General features: G+C 44.5%; 1 protein-coding gene across 1 annotated transcript in view; it reads right to left on the bottom strand.

Moving 5' to 3' along the window:
- Positions 1-18,356, bottom strand: part of PRKCQ (protein kinase C theta) — a 199,710-nt gene that overhangs the window by 88,878 nt on the left and 92,476 nt on the right. The window contains exons 8-12 of the mRNA XM_058431256.1: positions 16,730-16,859; positions 11,079-11,188; positions 10,186-10,303; positions 8,470-8,630; positions 4,057-4,230 (exon numbers count right to left, since the gene is read on the bottom strand). Of these exons, the coding sequence (XP_058287239.1) occupies positions 4,057-4,230; positions 8,470-8,630; positions 10,186-10,303; positions 11,079-11,188; positions 16,730-16,859 (693 nt within the window). The remainder of the gene's footprint in view (positions 1-4,056; positions 4,231-8,469; positions 8,631-10,185; positions 10,304-11,078; positions 11,189-16,729; positions 16,860-18,356) is intronic.

An 18,356-nucleotide genomic window follows, 5' to 3' on the forward strand; every position in this document is an offset into this window, starting at 1 on the left:
GCCTCATTCAGATTCAGGTTCAGATTCCGTGAATTATTCTGCACGTCTATGTCCCCAGACAGTGCCATCTCATTAGGGCCCCTGGGTTTACAGCTCCCAGCCCCTCTGCCTGTAACTCTTACTCTCTGTTCTGGGCAGGGGTAAAGTGGGTGCCTCAGAGCCCTGTTGATAAATGGCAGAGCTGGGCTTGAACTTCAGAATCCAAGTCCACAGGTATTTTCACATTTTGTAGCTTCCTAAATGGCTTTATCATATTTTCACCCTTCCATAGGTGATATATCCTCATCTATAAACTTTAAAAACTTTTAACAATTTAATCCAAACGCTCCTGATTAATAACAAGTGAATATCTGTTCTCAGAATCTCCTGAATAATCTGGTATTCAACAGGTGCGCTCTTTGGAGGCAGAGAGCAGATGAATAACTTCCTTTAAAAAATAACAATGCCCTGGAGAAGTACATAGTTAATTTATGTCATCTGATGTCTTCACTAGTACACACAGATAATTGTCCTCTCAAGAAAGGTCATTCCCAACATGTTCCCAGAACAAAGCATTATCCATATCACATATCAATTGTTGCCTTTTGCATTCACTTGTATTTAATCAGTTACTTTGACAAGCAAGGTTTGAATAATAAATTAAGACGTCTCAAAAACAACAACTCGGCCGGGCACGGTGGCTCACGCCTGTAATCCCAGCACTTTGGGAGGCCGAGGCGGGTGGATCACAAGGTCAGGAGATCGAGACCATCCTGGCTAACCCGGTGAAACCCCGTTTCTACTAAAAATACAAAAAATTAGCCAGGCATGGTGGCGGGCGCCTGTAGTCCCAGCTACTCGGGAGGCTGAGGCAGGAGAATGGTGTGAACCCGGGAGGCAGAGCTTGCAGTGAGCTGAGATTGCGCCACTGCACTCCAGCCTGGGCGACAGAGCGAGACTCCGTCTCAAAAAAAAAAAACCAAAACTCGGGGTGTTGGAAAAGGTGATTCAAGCTTCTTCCTTTCTTTCTTTCCTCTCTTTCTAAAGGGACTCATTCCCTGGAGATCTGAGTCTTGAGCCAGTCAGATTTAGATTTCATGTGCACATTCTCTGCTGAAGGTTTTTTCTCTCCCAGCACCAATGCTGTGGATGCACTTGTTGCTCAGGTCTTGGTAAAGCATCCCAGCTGCATGGAACTCATTTATGCCTAGCGTTCCATTATTGGAACGCTAAGCATGTGGGAGTTATTTATATCCTACTGCTCAAGGTCATCGCCAAGTTCTGATTTCAAAATTCAGAAAGTTGCAACCTCAGGCATAAATGGGTTAAGGAGATCTCTCATAAGTGGGACAGAAACAAATGCTGCCTGAAGCTGTGATGGACAGGCAAGAGAAGGGAGCATACCTATCTTCTACCAAGTGGGATTCCCACTAGCCTCCCTGTAAGACATGAAAACTGTCACACATGCAAAATAAAAAAAAAAAAAATGGGGAAAAGGCACCAAGAAAAGCACAACTGCTAAGTGCCCAGAAGCCCAGTCTAAAGTGTGTTTATAGTAACATACACAGAGATATAATAAAAATAAAATCATTTATAATCCTGCCTCACAATTAACAACTGTCAGTTTTTCATTATTTTTCATGCTTATACATGCATATGTTCTTGCTTAAAAGGAAATATTATATATTCTCACTTATGATTTCATAAACATCATTCTGTATTAATATTTAAGCATTTATATCATCATTTAAAATGGTTATATAGTATTATTTTCTCTGCCCATAATTTATTCAATAAATCTATCATTGGGTATTTGTGTTGTTTCCAATTTTTCACTATTATGAAAGCTTTACAATAAAAACCTTCACTTATGGCAAAAAAGAAAAAGTGTGTTTAGCAGTTTGCTACAAGCCCCAAAATACTGCAAAGGGAAAAGATTACAGGGAGTCCCAGGGTGTGCAGAAAATCCAGACAACAGCATGCAGAGGGTGGCAGAGTTTGTTCCTTTGCCTGCAGGTGACATACCTTCACCCTCCCAGGCCAATGGGTATTTATCATCTCCAGGAGGGAGTTTCTAGTACAAAATCTCTCTAGCCTTCATCATGGGAAGTTCCAGCCTGCTCTTGCGGTGGGAAGTCGGCCTGCATTCTCCTTAACAACTGACCAGGACACCTCACTCCTTTCTACTTCCTCTCCTGCAGCCACACCTTTCATGCCCAAGGCGCTTTCTGCCCATTCAAATTCCCATTTCTACTTTCTCTCAGCTCTGGTACTTTGCATCTGTCTTCTGTTCTAATATTACTCATACTGTTAGAAATGCAGCCTTGACTCTTACTAGAGTGTGAAGTTCTCAAGGTCGGGAGCTGTATTATATACTTCTGTATCCTCCACAGTGCTTTGAGCACAGCATATGCTCAGTAAGTGCTTTGCCATGGTCTGGCTTCTCTTTATCTTAGGTAAGTGCATTTATTCATTGATTTGGTTATTGCACATATGCTGAGAATCTACTGGGAACTGCAGAGGTGGTGATGGATGCCCCAGTTGCCATCCACTTTCCTCATTCATTCCCTGGTTCCCTCATTAATTCTTCCCATGGCTCAAGTCACCTTAGAAGTTTTCCCTCATTCACTCTCCAGTTGTCACGGCTTGAGATAGAAAATAGGAAAAGGGCTGGGTGTGTTGGCTCACGCCTGTAATCCTAGCACTTTGGGAGGCTGAGGGGGGTGGAACACCTGATGTCAGGAGTTTGAGACCAGCGTGGCCAACATGGTGAAACCTTGTCTCTACTAAAAATACAAAAATTAGCTGAGGGTGGTGGTGCACACCTGTAACCCCAGCTACTCAGGAGGCTGAGGCAGGAGAATCGCTTGAACCCGGGAGGCGGAGGTTGCAGTGAGCTGAGATTGCACCATTGCACTCCAGCCTGGTGACAGAGTGAGACTCCATCTCAAACAAACAAGCAAACAGAGAAAAAAAAAAAAGAAAACAGAAAATGGGAAAGCCTCCACCCCTTGTGTTCTTTGGCCCTTAGTCATATGGTCCCACTTGGGGCTGCTAATTAGTGCAGGTGGTGGACAGCCGGGATGGGGTGGCAGAGAGGAGACAAACCAGGTGAGGAGAATCATAATGCATGTGAGTGAAAACTAATCTTTGAGGATGTTCATTTTAGTGTTATTTAAATCAGAACCAAAAAATTAGAGATGTTCTAGTTAAATCACGTTGTAGAATATCCAAAGATGTAAGAAAATGTACAAAATAGAGTGTAACAAACACAGAGTACAGAGCAGTAGGTATTTACAGTGGGTTGCTATTTTTGTTTTTAAAAGTCCACGGCAGAGAGAATCTATAGAAGGAGAAACTTCAAAGTATTAATGGTGAGTATATCTAAGTGGTGGGATTATAAGTGATTTTCTTCTTTGAGTTTATAAAAGTTTTCTACAATGATCCCGAATAATTTTGAGTCAGGAAAGAAAAGGACAATTTTTTCTTTTTAAGGAAAAAGGAGACCAGGATGCAAGTCCTCCCAGAACGGCACAGCCTTCTGGCAAATTCAACATCAGGAAAGAGTCCCAATGCTGAGCGAGAATGCAGAGGCATCCAACCTCCGCCTCCCAGCTCAGGGGCTTGCTCACTGATGAGCCCATTCTAAGGCTGCTTTTTCTGCCAGCCTTGAAGAGAAAAATAATAGTGTATGTGCGTTTTGATCTATTTTCCAACTTTTATCTCTTCAAATACATGCAGGGTAGATGAACAAACACTTGTCACGTTTTCCCCCAAGTCACGGACTGCTGAGAAGCCTGGTTGTTATGCTAAATGAAACCAAATTCTAAAAAACAGGAAAACAGACAAACAAATCTAGAAGTAAAGATCTTTCCCAATCGATGACATTAAAACATTGTAAGTAATACTTCCATGGTGTGTAGAAGGGATGAAACGTGTTTGGATGGATGGCAGGTACACCGAAACGTAAGATAAATATGGAGGCAATGACCCGCATCTCCTAACGAGGGCGCCATTGGAGGTACCAGGCTGAGACAGGTCAGAGGGGAGGTAGGGTTGTTGGAGCAGAAGCCATACCTTGGTCTGGAACGTACAAAACATGTGCGTCAGAAACGGATGCTCCCAGGCCAAGGAAAGAACTCTCTTCTCTACCATCGTGCACTCAACATCATCGTCCATCAAGACCACATCTTTCTTTAAGGCCTTTATTGCGAAAAATTGATTGGTTTTCTTGAATTCTGCCAGGAAGACCTAGAAGGAAAGGGAAGAAGTAACTTTATTTTAGAATTTGGATTTCCACTTCTTAAAAAAGAGACAGAGTCCTGAGAGACACCTGTGTTGGGTGGGAAAAGGGGTTCCTTCTCCCACCCCCATCCATCCTGCATAGGCCATTCCTGAGACAAAATGGAGCACTTCACTGGTTTCGGACACGACATCACTGTTTCATACTATCTTTGTACTCTTTCCAAGGGTTTCACAAAATTATTAAGCAATTGAATGGGTTTTGAAAAGTGTGCCCTGCCTGCTCAGGGATCTGAGTGAGGGTATAATAAAAATCCAGAGATAAGTGCACAGTGAAGAAAGAAGAGTGTGGAGAGGAGAAATTGTACTTGAAACATCACTGCAAGTGCACATAAATCCTAGCTTTATGTTTTACCCAGTTTTTCCAGGCCAAAAGAAGAATGGAGGGATGTAGTTCTCCTTGTGTACTTAAAAAATAAACACTGTCCAGGCACAGTGGCTCACGCCTGTAATCCCAGAAATTTGGGAGGCCGAGGCAGGCAGATCTTCTGAGGTGAGGAGTTCGAGACCAGTCTGGCCAACATGGTGAAATGTCTCGACTAAAAAAAACAAACAAACAAAAAAAACAAGTAGAAAAATTAGCTGGGCACGGTGGTGGGTGCCTGTAGTCCCAGCTACTCAGTAGGCTGAGGTGAGGGAATCGCTTGGACCTGGGAGGCAGAGGTTGTGGTGAGCCGAGATCACACCACTGCACTCCAGCCTGGGTGACAGAGTGAGACTCTGTCTCAAAAGAAAAAAAAAATAAATAAGTAAACACCATTTTCTCTGACAACACAGCAATGAATTATTCGTAGCAGAATGTATGGCACATAGTAGGTCCTAAAATGTGACTGACACTGGGCTCAAAGAATAACTTGCTCAGATTCTTCAAGCTACTAGGGAAAGATTTAACTCCGAAGTTTACTTTCCCACTTGATTTCGTGGCTCTCATATCAAAGGACACGAAAATGCGAATGAAACATTTTAGCACCTACTGTGTGTCATACACCCTGCTACCTACTTTACACTTATGACCTAATTGTATTATCTAATTTAATTCTTAGCTCATCACGCTCTGCGAGACAGAAGTTAACAACACCAACAACAAACACTGAGTTCAAAGAATAACTTGCTCAGATTCTTGGAGCTACGAGGGAAGATTTAACTCCAAAATTTACTTTTCCCACTTGATTTTGTGGCTGTTATATCAAAGGACACCAGATGGCATATGATGAGGGTTTCAACAATTTTAGTTTTTGCAAATGATACAGCAACACACTGTTGGCAATGGTAAGGGCGTGGCATTTGGATACAGAAAATTCTAGCTCTAGTTTTATTTCACAGACATTTACTAGCTGTGGAAATGTGGGCAGATGAATTAGTCCCTCTGGGCTTCAGTTTCCAATTACTGCATTCTCTGACTTACAGGACTGTCGTGACAGTCGGGTAAGATGAGACCTGGGAAAGTAGACTCTAAAACGATCTCTGAATCACAGTTATTAAAATTCAGTCATTTGTTTCTGTTATTGACTTTTGGGAAAGGCTGAAGTCAATGATGTGACAACAGCCCTGAACATGCGAGCGTCTAAGTTTAAAACGCGATGGTGCAGGTTCGTGGCTTGATGGTGGCTGACTTGATAGAAAGGAATGGATGAAACTTAGATGGGAATTCAGGCAAATGAATGATGCTCACATCCCCAGAGAACACACAATTTGTTTTCTTAGGCTTAAAAGTTGTTTGAGAACAAGGGTATAGAGGTCTTGGTGAGGAAACATACTTTCCATATAAAGCCAGAAGACAGAGAAAAGACAAGTTTTGGAGTATTCTCAGTGTTGTGAGAAAGACAAACATACCCATCCTATCTTGCTTTACTATCTCCCTCTCCTCTTGTCTCCGTGTGTAGGGACCCAGGGTCCTGATGAAAAGAAGTAGACAGTTTTGGACATAGAGTGGGGGAAACCTGGGGCTCCCAGCTGTGCCTTGGGATACTAACTAAGGCTTGTAGGTTTAACTTATCGTCTGTCTTATTAACCTTATTCAAATGTGGAAATCCACATGGGAACAAAGAAAGATAAACATTTCATTAACAAAAGTACTCTTTTAGTAATTGCTTCTTTCAGTAAAACATCCTAAAACCGGACATAAACTAAGAAGCTGAAAAGACAATTTCCATCTATATAATGTGCTTTCAATTTTTGGTAACAGGTTATAATTGCACATTAATTGCTGCTAAATTATAATGAAGACTGGCTGTGAAATTGTCTATTACGCTTAGATTAGCACCAAATGAGCCTACTGTGGTTCATATTATTGTGGAAATGAACAAAAAGAATTCATGAATATCAGCTACCATGAGCTGGACAGAGTAGATTTTGCTGAAAGGCAAGGCATCAGTATTTAAATCCAAACCCCAAAAGGAGCACAATATTATTCAGCTGTGGCGACCGCTCAGTTGCATTTTAGTTTGTTTAATATTAAATAAACTGGGTAAGACATCCTGCCAAAGTCTGGTGAGCAGGTGTGGTGTATAATGCTGCCTTTGGCTGCACAGATTCATGGAACAGTCATCTCTGATTAAAATTTTCCTGGGAGTCCCATCCAAGAATGTTAAACATATAGTAGCCCCATTAATACATGAGATATCCTTAATATCAAAAATTACCTAAAAGCCTATATGCCATATCATCCCTCCTTAAATCACTAGCTTGAAAATTCTCCGCAGTTACTGATAGTTGGTTATAATTTCTTAAATTATCTCTTCTTCCTTCTTCTCACCTACCCCCTTTTTTTTGCTTATCCTCCTTTCCCTCTTTCCTCTCCTTGTCATCTATGAGTGATGGAGACAACCCCCAACCTGCATGTATGGCAGGAAGAATTTAGAGGAGGGACTTTCTCCACAATTTTTTTTCCAGGACTCTCAAGCTACAGTTTTCTTATGGGCTGAATTGTGTCAATGCTGAAGTCCCAGTCCTCAGGACCTCGGAATGTGACTGTATTTGGAGACAGGACCTTCAAAGAGGTAATTAAGGTTAAATGAGATTATTAAGGCAGGTCCTAATCCAATATGACTGGTGTTTTCATAAGAAGAGAAAATTTAAGCAGAGTGTGGTGGCACAATTGTAATCCCAGCTACTAGGGAGCTGAGACAGGAGGATCACTTGAGTTTGGGAGGTCAAGACCAGCCTGGGCAACATAGTGAGACGCCATCTCAAAAAAGGAGAACACTTAGATGCAGACATGCACAGCAGGAAGATGATATGAAGGCACGGAGAGAGGGCGACCATTAAAAGCAAGGAGAGCAGCCTGGGAAGAAACAACCCAGACAACACCTTGATGGTGAACTTCCATCCTCCACACCTGTGAGAACATGAATTTCTGCTGTTTAAGCCAGCCAGTATGCGAGATTTTGTTATAGCAGCCTGTATTAGTCTGTTATCACGCTGCTAATAAAGACATGCCCGAGACTGGATAATTTATAAAGGAAAGAGGTTTAATGGACTCGGTTCCACACGGCTGGGGAGGCCTCACAATGATGGTGGAAGACAAAGGAAGAGCAAAGGGACGTCTTACATGGTGGCAGGCAAGAGGGCATGTGCAGGGAAACTCTCCTTTATAAAATCATCAGATCTCATGAGACTTACTATCATGGGAACAGCACGGGAAAACCCATCCCCAGGATTTGATCACCTTCCACCGGGTCCCTCCCATGACACCTGAGGATTATTACAATTCAAGATGAGATTTGGGTGGGGACACAGAGCCGAGCCCTATCACACCCCAAGGAAGCTTATACAAGCCAGAAGATATTTAATAGAGAGAGAAAAAAATCACATACAAACTAAAACAATACTCCAGGCTTGAGAATGAAGCAAAAGAAGAAAAAACAAAATGAAACAAACGCAAACACCTTGTGAAACAGGAAGTGGCTGAGGCATCTTCTTATTTCTTTGGTGCCCAAAGACATCAAACTCATAGGTGTGTGAGAATTACACTCTCCAAGCAAAGTAGCTTTGGAGACACAGGTTTCCAGAAAGCTGAGGCCACTATGGGCCTAGAGTCCTCGGGGTCCCTATTTATTCAGAGCCCCCTCAGGAAAGCTCTGACACTCACATGCAGTCCTGTGACTGCAAGTTTAGTTTCTTTGACCAGGAACTTGGCTCATCAGTTCCTGGAGTTGGGCCATAGCATTCTCCCGTGCAGTAGCTTACCTTGCCAAAACTTCCTTTCCCCAACATTTTGTGCAAGATAAAATCCTCGATTTTTAGTTTCATCTGCAGAGATGGTCTTTCTATGTTCAGTTCAGGTTCTGGAAGATGACACATTTTATCCACCTCATCCAACGGAGTCTCCCAGGAAATGCCCTGAGGCTCTGAAAATGGCAAGCTGGTGGTTAAAAATGAACATGGAGTAATGGAAGTCATTCTAGTTACTGAGAGCACATGCTTTCTCTTCTACTTCCCATGCTGAGGCTCCATCATAGTAATTGGGGGTGTTTAGAGGGTTTCCTGCAGTTCAGGCAGCTTTAATACCTCTCCATCTGTCTGTGAGGGCAGCACCCCCTGTCTGTGAGCCTGGCATTTGGATTTTGGAGTGTGGACTATGTCTCTTTCTTCAATAGACTGGGAAATAGTTCAACTTAAGAAACACATTCCAATCAGTAAAAGACCATATATGCAAAATACACAAGCACTGTGAATAATGCCACATCAAGGACATCTAGGGATTTTAACCAAATTTTAGGAAAAAAATGATTTTCAATTGTTTGCATGGCTCACAAACACAGTGGCATCAATTTCTACAATTTACAGCATGAGAGAGAGAGGAAATGAAATCTAGCAGATTTTTAAAGATCTGAACTGCGTTATTCATCCCAGAATTCAAGTCAAGATGCTACCTATGTTGGCCGGGTGTGGTGGCTCACACATGTAATCTGACAACCTTGGGAGGCCGAGGTGGGCGGATTGCCTGAGCTCAGGCATTCGAGGCCAGCCTGGGCGACATGGTGAAACCCCATCTCTACTAAAATACAAAGAATTAGCTGGGTGTGGTTGCGTGAGCCTGTAGTCCCAGGTACTAGGGAAGCTGAGGCAGGAGAATCCCTTGAACCCAGGAGGCGGAGGTTGCAGTGAGCTGAGATTGTGCCACTGCACTCCAGCCTGGGCCACAGAGCAAGACTCTGTCTTCAAAAAAAGAAAAAAAAAAAAGATGCTGCCTCTGTTGGTCATTGCTAAGACATGGTCTCCTTGACTGCCTGGCAACCCTTCCTAAATGTAACCCAAACCTTTCTTTTACATTTTTAAGTTGATTTGAAGTCAGAGAAAACATAAGAGAACTTTTTAGGAATTTCCCCTGCCTACAATAATCTCTATATTTTTAAATCCCTAGGTTTATCTTCCATACTCTTCCAAGGACACTAAGTCTTTTAGAACGTATGCTGAAACGACTCAGGTCTCAGAAACATGGGGTCATATCCACTCATGAACTGCTTTCAAACAGTAGGCTGGAAAAACTGCCATAGTGTCACGAAAGTGGCTTTGAGTCCTTCTCTTTCCTACCCTTAAATTTAAGTCTCAAAGGTGCAGAGTAAGAATGTCTTCTGTGGCCTTCCCTGCATCAAATTTTAAGACAGATTTATTTCTGTAAAACCATTTGACACTGATAGAATGTAACACGCTGAAACTCTAAGAAAACATTTGTGGTTGTTCCCTCCAGACCTATCCCATTTTCTAACCCCCACCTCCTGCCTTTTACAAAGGTAAATGGTTTTGGTTTCTTTTCTAAGAAGTGGGAGCCTCTTAATTGGTAGCTGGAGGTGGATCACCTATCAGACCAAGTAAGCTGATAACTTAAATCCAAGGGCATCAGGTTAGGGTTAATTGAGATTAATGACTGACATTGATTAGACTGCTGACCAGGACAGCTACCTCTTTTTCCCGGTGTCGGTAAACACGGCAGCCTTGCTTCGTTTTTGATGGAGCATGGGAGACCAATTTCAACTGGACCTTCTCTGAAGATTTGTTCAGTATCTCTTAAGCAGCGAGCCTAGATGACAAACAGAGAGTCAGACCACCCACCCACCCACCATTGATGGAACAGCTCAGCCTGCTAACCATGGGGACAAAGGCCATTTAAAATTTTTAAATGCATAGGGTCACCAAAGCTCTCCTTTTCCTCAATGTTCTTTTGGAACCCCATATTCTGGGAGAGTCTGTCTACTGTATTTTATGCATTAGCAGAACACGTTTGCCTCCTTCACACTTTTCTGGGGCTGACAGGATTCTCTCATGCTGTCTACGTCATTCCATCACAAATAAGGACAGGTGGTTAATGGATGGGAAAACAGCTGATACAGGCAATGCCAAGTCTTAAAGAGGGTTTATCCTTGGATCTAGGAATTCAGCTAATGCCAAGGCAGTAAACAGCAGGGCAAAAGTTGCCCTGGACTCGGTGTTCCATGAGGACTCTCGGGATGATGCTCGTACAGAAGTGTTTTCCCCCAGGCTATTCTATAACCCAAATATATTCACATAAAGCTGTCAATCAATCTTCAATAACTTTAATGAATGTATTTGTTTCTGCAATGCTCACGCCATGAAGAATTTAAGATTTTATAAAGATCTGCATAATACAAATGCATTAAATAAATATCTCAAAGATGGGGGGTATGGGCATGGATATGAAAGCCAAGGGCAAGGCCGGTGCTCAGAAATACATCCTAGCATTTCCCATAGGGCTGCCACAGGTGAGGCAGCAGGAAGGCATGGACATCCTTGCTGAGCAGCCATGGCGGGAACGTGTCCACGGCACATGCTCCTACCTGTTGAGTGCTCTCAATCATGGCCAGCGCTTCAGCCATTAGCTTCTGGTTTATGCCACAAAGGTTGGCCACCTTTGTCTGGCATCTGTGATGCACATTCATGCCACATGCTGGAAGGAAGAAGGCAGATAGTGAGCAAGAGTGGAAGAACTCCCTGGTGCTAAGCAAATCTCTCTGGAGGTAAGACAGAGCCTTGTGGATACGGAGGAAAGCCTAAGGTGCCATGGCTGGGAGGAAGTTGACCCTGGCTCTCCCTAGTAGTGATCCTCGTGCTGGAAGGGAAGTGAGGTAGGAGGTGGGACTCAACTCTGGAGGTGGGGTTCAGACACCAGACCGAATTGAAGACTAGCTAAAACAGGGACAGGGCAGAAGCAGCTTTCCAGAAGATGCCCACCTGCGTGCCATGTCAGTTTACTGTTGCCATGGCAACACCCAGACGTTACCACCCTTTTTCTAGGAACTTAATTTGCATGTAGTTAAAAGTGGGTATAAATAGGATTGCAGCACTGCCCTGAGCTGCTACTCTCTGCCTCTGGGGTAGCCCTGCTCTGCAGGAGCAGTCGTGGAGCTGTAATACCAACAGAACTGTAATACCATTGGCCAATGAAGCTGTTTTCTTTTACCAACAGCTGGCCCTTGAATTCTTCCTGGGTGAAGCCAAGAACTCTCCTGGGCTAAGCCCCACTTTGGGGCTCACCTGCCCTGCATCAGAAGAATGTTCCTGCCCACTCCAGTCTGGGTCCAAAACATCCCCTTTCCCACCTGGGCCATGAAGAGCTTCCCCCAGCCTTTAGGTTGAAGCCCAGGAGGCAGCCTCAGCCTGCAGATGGATATCAGATGGTGAAGCTGGAGCGTATATGTGGGAAGGGATGGAGTAGGAGGAGGCCAGCAATGCCAGGAGAGGTCACGGCAGAACACACCTAGCAAGACTGGACCAGGCATGAGGGCCTGAGCTTTGAAAAAAAAATCACAAAACTCTACACATGGTGTGGAAACAGAAAGCCACAGGCTTCACCAGTGTGGGCTTAGATGAGGACGCCAACAGCAACCAGGTGTTAGAGCACATTCCCCAGTCTCCAGGCCCCTGTACCCATGCCTCCTCAAAACCTCTTGTGATTATGGGAAGGGTAGAGGGCCCCAAGAATTACTAGATGAGAATCTTAACTAAGTGGATCTCAAAGTCATGAAGAAAGTGATATTTCTTGCACGCATGAATTGATGGCTTAAATTCACATCTACAACCTAGTTATAAAAGGGAACTCAAAGAAAAAGAACCAAAGTTTTCTTTCATCTTTATAAGTCGCATGAGATGTTAAAGAAAAAGAGGAGAGGGAAATACTTGAGCACCTGTCACGTGGGTGGGAAATGGGGTGCTGGTGGCAGCTTGCACAGCATGGACACTGTGTGACCTTGGGCAAGTCATGCATGCTCTGGGGGCTCCCAATTAAGGATCCCCAGCACAGAACTCATGATCTATACAGGATTCTAGCTTGGGGATCCTACGATTCAGGGTGAGTATTCTGATTCATTAATCCTGAAAACAGTAGCATAAAATCTAACTTCCGCTGCCAGTGACCAAGAGATCCCTCTTGGACTGGAGAGCGTGTGCCCATGTGACTGTGTAAAGACAATTATTAGTTTTAGAAATTCAAATTTTGCTTATGAAACATCACCATTAAAGGCCAGGTGCAGTGGCTCACACCTGTAATCCCAGCCCTTTGGGAGGCCGAGGCGGGCAGATCACCTGAGGTCAGGAGTTTGAGACCAGCCTGGCCAACATGATGAAACCTCATCTCTACTAAAAATAATAATAAAAAAAATTAGGCGGGTGTGGTGGTGCACATCTGTAATCCTAGCTACTCGGGAGGCTGAGGCAGAAGAATCACTTCAACTTGGGAGGCGGAGGTTGCAGTGTGCTGAGATCGTGCCACTGTACTCCAGCCTGGGAGACAGAGCGAGACTCTGTCTCAACAACAACAACAAAAAAGAAACATCACCATTAAAATACAGAAAAATCAGATATCAAGATTTCCAAACTCCAGCTGACAGAGTCTGTGAGTAGAGAGTGTTGTAATAGAAGCAGGCACTAGGTGCTATGAAATCATGCAGTCTTAATCTTATCTGCTGATTTGCACACATGTATGCAAAGAAGCTTAGCACAATGACTGGCATCGAGTAGGTGCTTAACAAATACAAGTTCCTTTTCATCTTCACCATTTATTGCATAGATGCAGATATTAAAATATTTAGGTGAAATTTGGGCAACCCTCACCTGTAGTTTTCACTGTTCCACTCTTCTTCAAATAGTTCAATAATAAAATAAAATAAAGCAGAATTTTCTATGTAAATAACTATTACTTTTTTTTTTTCTTGACATGGAGTCTCGCTCTGTCACCCAGGCTGGAGTGCAGTGGCACGATTTTGGCTCACTGCAACCTCGGCCTCCTGGATTCAAGCGATTCTCCTGCCTCAGCCTCCCGAGTAGCTGGGATTACAAGTGCCCACCACCACGCCCCGCTAATTTTTGTATTTTTAGTAGAGACACGGCTTTGCCATGTTGGCCAGGCTGGTCTCCAACTTCTGACCTCAAGTGATCTGCCCACCTCGGTCTCCCAAAGTGCTGAGATTACAGGTGTGAGCCACCGCACCCGGTCAACTATTAACCATTACTAGACCTAGTATATAGGCATAGATAAGAGCCAGAAAAATTCACCTGAAGCAAAATCTTTTCTGCGTATTTAAAATCTTTGTTGTTGTTTTGTTGTTGTTGAGACAGGGTCTTGCTCTGTTGCCCAGGCTGGAGTGCAGTGGTGCGATCGTAGCTCACTGCAGCCTCAACCCCCTGGGTTCAAGCCATCCTCCTGCCTCAGCCTCTTGTGTAGTTGAGACCACAGGTGTGCACACCACTACACCCAACTAATTTTTTGATTTTTCGTAGAGATGGGGGTCTCACTTTGTTGCCCAGGCTGGTCTCAAACTCCTGGGCTCAAGCCATCCTTCCACACTGGCCTCCCAAAGTGCTGGGATTACAGGTCTGTTACCATGCCCGGCCTAAAATCTTTACTATAGAAAGGATTTTTTTTTTTCATGATTGTGCTCCAAATTCCACATTGTTGGCATAACTCGCATAACTCACATTCGCCCTCTTTAGAAGGTGTTAGGTTTTAACTCGGGTAGCCCCAGCTCCCTTTTCTTAGGCATCACCGTAACACCAAGTGAGGTTGTCAGCTAGGATTGAACACAGGGGGATGGAGCTTTACTTTGCTCCTTAAAACTGTAGCCACATCTAGGCTTCTCTGTGACTTGCATGACTGTGAAGAAAGGCCACCACCATCTCCACCACAAGGTCCTGAGTCTTTGTTACTAACCCATCAGGCCGTAACTCAGTTTCTTGGAGGGCAAAGAGTCCCTTTGGATGACTGTTTTCTTGGGAATTATTGTGGGGAGAGAGAGAAGGCAGGGTAAAAGGCTAAAGGAGGCCCTACTTAAGAAGACGGCTTGTAAGGAGGCAGGATGAAAGGCAGGCAGAGAGGGAGGGAAGACAGCCGGAGAAGAGGGCGAGAAGAGTCGAGAGAGAGGAGGACCCGGGCATGTGGGCGAGCGGAGCAGGTGGGGCGTGCAGAGCATGCAGGGTGAGCACAGTGGAGGGGCAGGGACCCGGGGGTGTCAGAAGCAAGAATGGAAAACAAACCAGGGCAGGGGAGGGAGAAGAGAGGGGACAAAAGAAAAGGGGGAGGGGAGCACTTGAAATGAAGGTGGTAGGAGAGATTGGGGAGCAGAATGGAGTGGAAAGGAAAGAATATTCGAGGAAAGAAATGAAACAAAGCAGGCACAACAGCCGCGAAATGATGCCCAGGAGCCCCCGGGAAGTTCTAAGTTGTGCTGCGGCGCTGCTGGGACCAGCTCTTCTTGCAGGTGGATTCTCGGGCTCCCAGGACAGAGAACCCGACCTGAGACCATCACAGGAGAACCAAGAGGCGAGAATTTCTTTATTCCTGTTTCTGTGGATACGGTCAGGATACAGGATGCCGGGACACTATGTTTGCCTCTGAACTCCTGATGAACTCTTAGGAATACCCTGCCTATCCATGTCTTCTTGAACAGGGGTGTAGAGAAAAGCACATCAGTGTCCTTTGGGGACTAGGAACGGATTCTGGAGGCTAATGTTGGCCTCCTGTGATGTCTGCTTTAGGTAATGATTTGAAAACCTAACCCCTCCTGCCTCCACTGAGAGGTCACTCTGGGTTCCACCAGACACGTGAACACGACTGGGATGAAGAAGGGGAGAATGCGGAAGATGCTGTGCCGCCTTCCATCACGTACCTCATTACTCAAAAGAGAGGACATACATGAGTCAGTAGCACTGATCAAAATAGGGCTGCCAAGAAAAAATAAAATGGCTTATATATTTAATACTTCATCATAAGAAAAGGTCTGTGCTCACCGGGCATGGTGACTCACTCCTGTAATCCCAGCACTTTTGGAGGCTGAGGAGACAAGATCGCTTGAACCCAGGAGTTTGAGACCGCTTGGGCAACATAGCGAGACCCTATCTCTTAAAAAAAAAAATAGGCATGGTAGCACATGCCCGTGGTACCAGCTACTTGAGAGGCTGAGGTGGGAGGATTGCTTGAGTCCATGAAGTCAAGGCTGCAGTGAGCTGCGATTGAGCTGCTGCACTCCAGTCTCCAGTCTGGGCAACAAAGTGAGACCCTGTCTCAGAAAAAAAGTAAAAGAAGAAGAAAAAAATAAGAAACTGTCTGTATGCAACAGGTGGTTCTCCTTTTGTGGCTCTGTTCTCTGGGCTCTGCCGGCGTCTCTCTCCAACCAGAAAGCAGAGTGCCTTGTCAGTTCTTGTGGTTTTTTTTTTTTCTTCCCTAGTCCTTAATCCTAGTGTAACAGCATCTCAGCTTCTAAACGTTATCGCCTTAGCAACTTGGAGCTGTACAGCAACAAAGGCTTGCCTCGTTTTCTTTTTTGATGGTAGGCCTGAGAAACTCCATCAATAATGAATGGCAGGTTAGGCTCTGCTGCGATCCCAGCCTTGGAGGAAAGACCAGAAAACAGGCAACGGCGGTCAGAACCGGGCCGGCCTCTTACTGGGCACTTGGAGTTCACAGCAATGGTTTAGGGATGGATGCTCAAGCTAATGTTACAGAAGTTCTGTGCAGGACCATGTGTCAGTCAAATGAATGTGCTGGGCTTGCTCCTTGATGAGATGACAGAAAGAATCTTACTGGCTGGTGCAAAGGAGAAGGGTTAGGGTACCACACAGCTAGACCTGTTGGGATTAGGAAGGGGCAGCCCACAGCCCACTGAGGAAACTAGTAGTAGAAAGACCAGTGAGAGGAGAAACACTGTCTTCACTTCCCCCACAGCTACGGTAAGGCAGAAGGTGATGGAGCTAGGAGTTTGACCTTGAACCTGAACTGTTGTGCTCTTTTCTGGGATGTGGGGATGTGGGTGTTGCAGGGTGCAAGGAAAGGAATGTAGTGGCTTATTGCCCCAGAAGACCACACTTATGATCATGACTTGTCTGGGCTGGGTGTGGAAGTTGTACCCCCTACATCCTCCCTCCAGTTCCTCAGAAAGCCTCGCTCCATCCCCTAGGCGGTCCACGTCGGGCCATGCTCACCACCTACTGGACTCACCATCACACTTGAGCCCCTGCCGTGCCAGTCCCCACAGCAGGGTCCCACAGTGTTCACAGAAGGTCGGGCTCTTGTAATTGTAGACTTTAAATCTGTGCGGCATGTCAATTTTGAATCTCTCCTTGTGGAACTGAAAGAAAGGCAGAAGGTGAAATCATGTGTGTGTCCCTGGGGCCCCGACTTTGGATGTTTTTGCGGATACCTTAGCATAACTAACAGAGATCATAACGAAAACACTAGCATTGTGTGCATTTTAAACCATCATTGTCACTCGTCAAGCCCTACAGTCATGCCTGAAGAAGGCAGGCAGCCCTCAGCAACTGTACGTGAGGGGCCATGCTTGCCTTCTGCATGTAGCAAGCACCTTGCAGACAGCTGAAATCTGAGGCATTCACACAGACAGGCTAAAAGCTCAGGAAGACTGCACGAGGGTTATTTAAAAAAGCGTTAAGGAAACACTGCTCCCATTTAAATAGATGAAGATTCCCTTCCTATTTTAGTATAAATATTGCCTTTTCTCTTTCAGTCCAGAACTAGCGCTTTTAACCTTTGGAAGATTTAAAAAAAAAAAAAATGCCTTCTTTAAAGGAAACATTTCTATGGGTTTATCAGTATTACTGCCTAATGCGAGAAGCATTTTCACACCTATTATTCATGAACCGAGGTGGCAAGAGGAGGGAGCAGTTCCTGCCAGGTGCGGTTAACAAATACGTCACATGCATCATCTATTACACAGGTGGTATCTTACGTAATCCTCAGAATACCCCATTCTATTACTATCCTTCTTTGACAGATGAGGAGATGAAGCACAGAGAAGGTAAGAAACTTGCCCAGGACATGCAGCTCTAGAGCTGGGATGTCTATAAGCTTGGCAGTCAGAATCAGAGCCCAGCCATTCTCTTTTCTGTCTCAAAATAAATGTGAAGGCTTAGCGGGATGGGGAGAGGGGAGTGGGAGAGGGATGCTAGTGATCGACATAGAATTTTTTTAAAAAACACTTTTCCAGAGTTTAAATCAAACTTATTGCATGAACAACAACAAAACACATGGATAGTTGGATTCCTGGTGAGAATGTCAATATTCTTGTGCAGGATAAAATGCTTTATTTTCTAAAGGTTTATAATCTCTGCAGAAGTTTCTAGTTCAACAGTTCCTTTGGGAAGGTGCATAGCAAAGATGCCTTATTCATCAGCACAGCAATAGATCTAACCTTCCCGCCAGGGGTACTGGTCAGCATTGGTTCTTTAGAATGGCTGTGTAGAATTGATTAAAAATTGCTCAGCACTTACTGTAGCCATTTTCAACCAAGAGAAAAATAATTTTCAGGACTCACTTATATTCCACAGTTTAAATATGGACAATTAATAGGTCAAGGTCCAGGCTGGAAGAGGACCACTTCGAATCTTGAACGCAGGGGCAAATGGCTCAAGACACCATGGCTGATTAAGACGCTGTGTACACGCTTTCCAGTATGAAAACCAGTGAGCTATGTGGGGCTGGCGAACACTTGAAAGGTGGTGAGTTAGAGTTGAGGTGTGCTGGACACGTAAAATAATACACCCTGGAGTTTGAAGACTTTTGTATAAAAAAATTACTTAAGATATCTGAATCTTCAAATGTTGAATTT

This window comes from Hylobates moloch, unplaced genomic scaffold, assembly GCF_009828535.3.
Source record: "Hylobates moloch isolate HMO894 unplaced genomic scaffold, HMol_V3 SCAFFOLD_2, whole genome shotgun sequence".
In the NCBI taxonomy this organism is placed as follows: Eukaryota; Metazoa; Chordata; class Mammalia; order Primates; family Hylobatidae; genus Hylobates; species Hylobates moloch.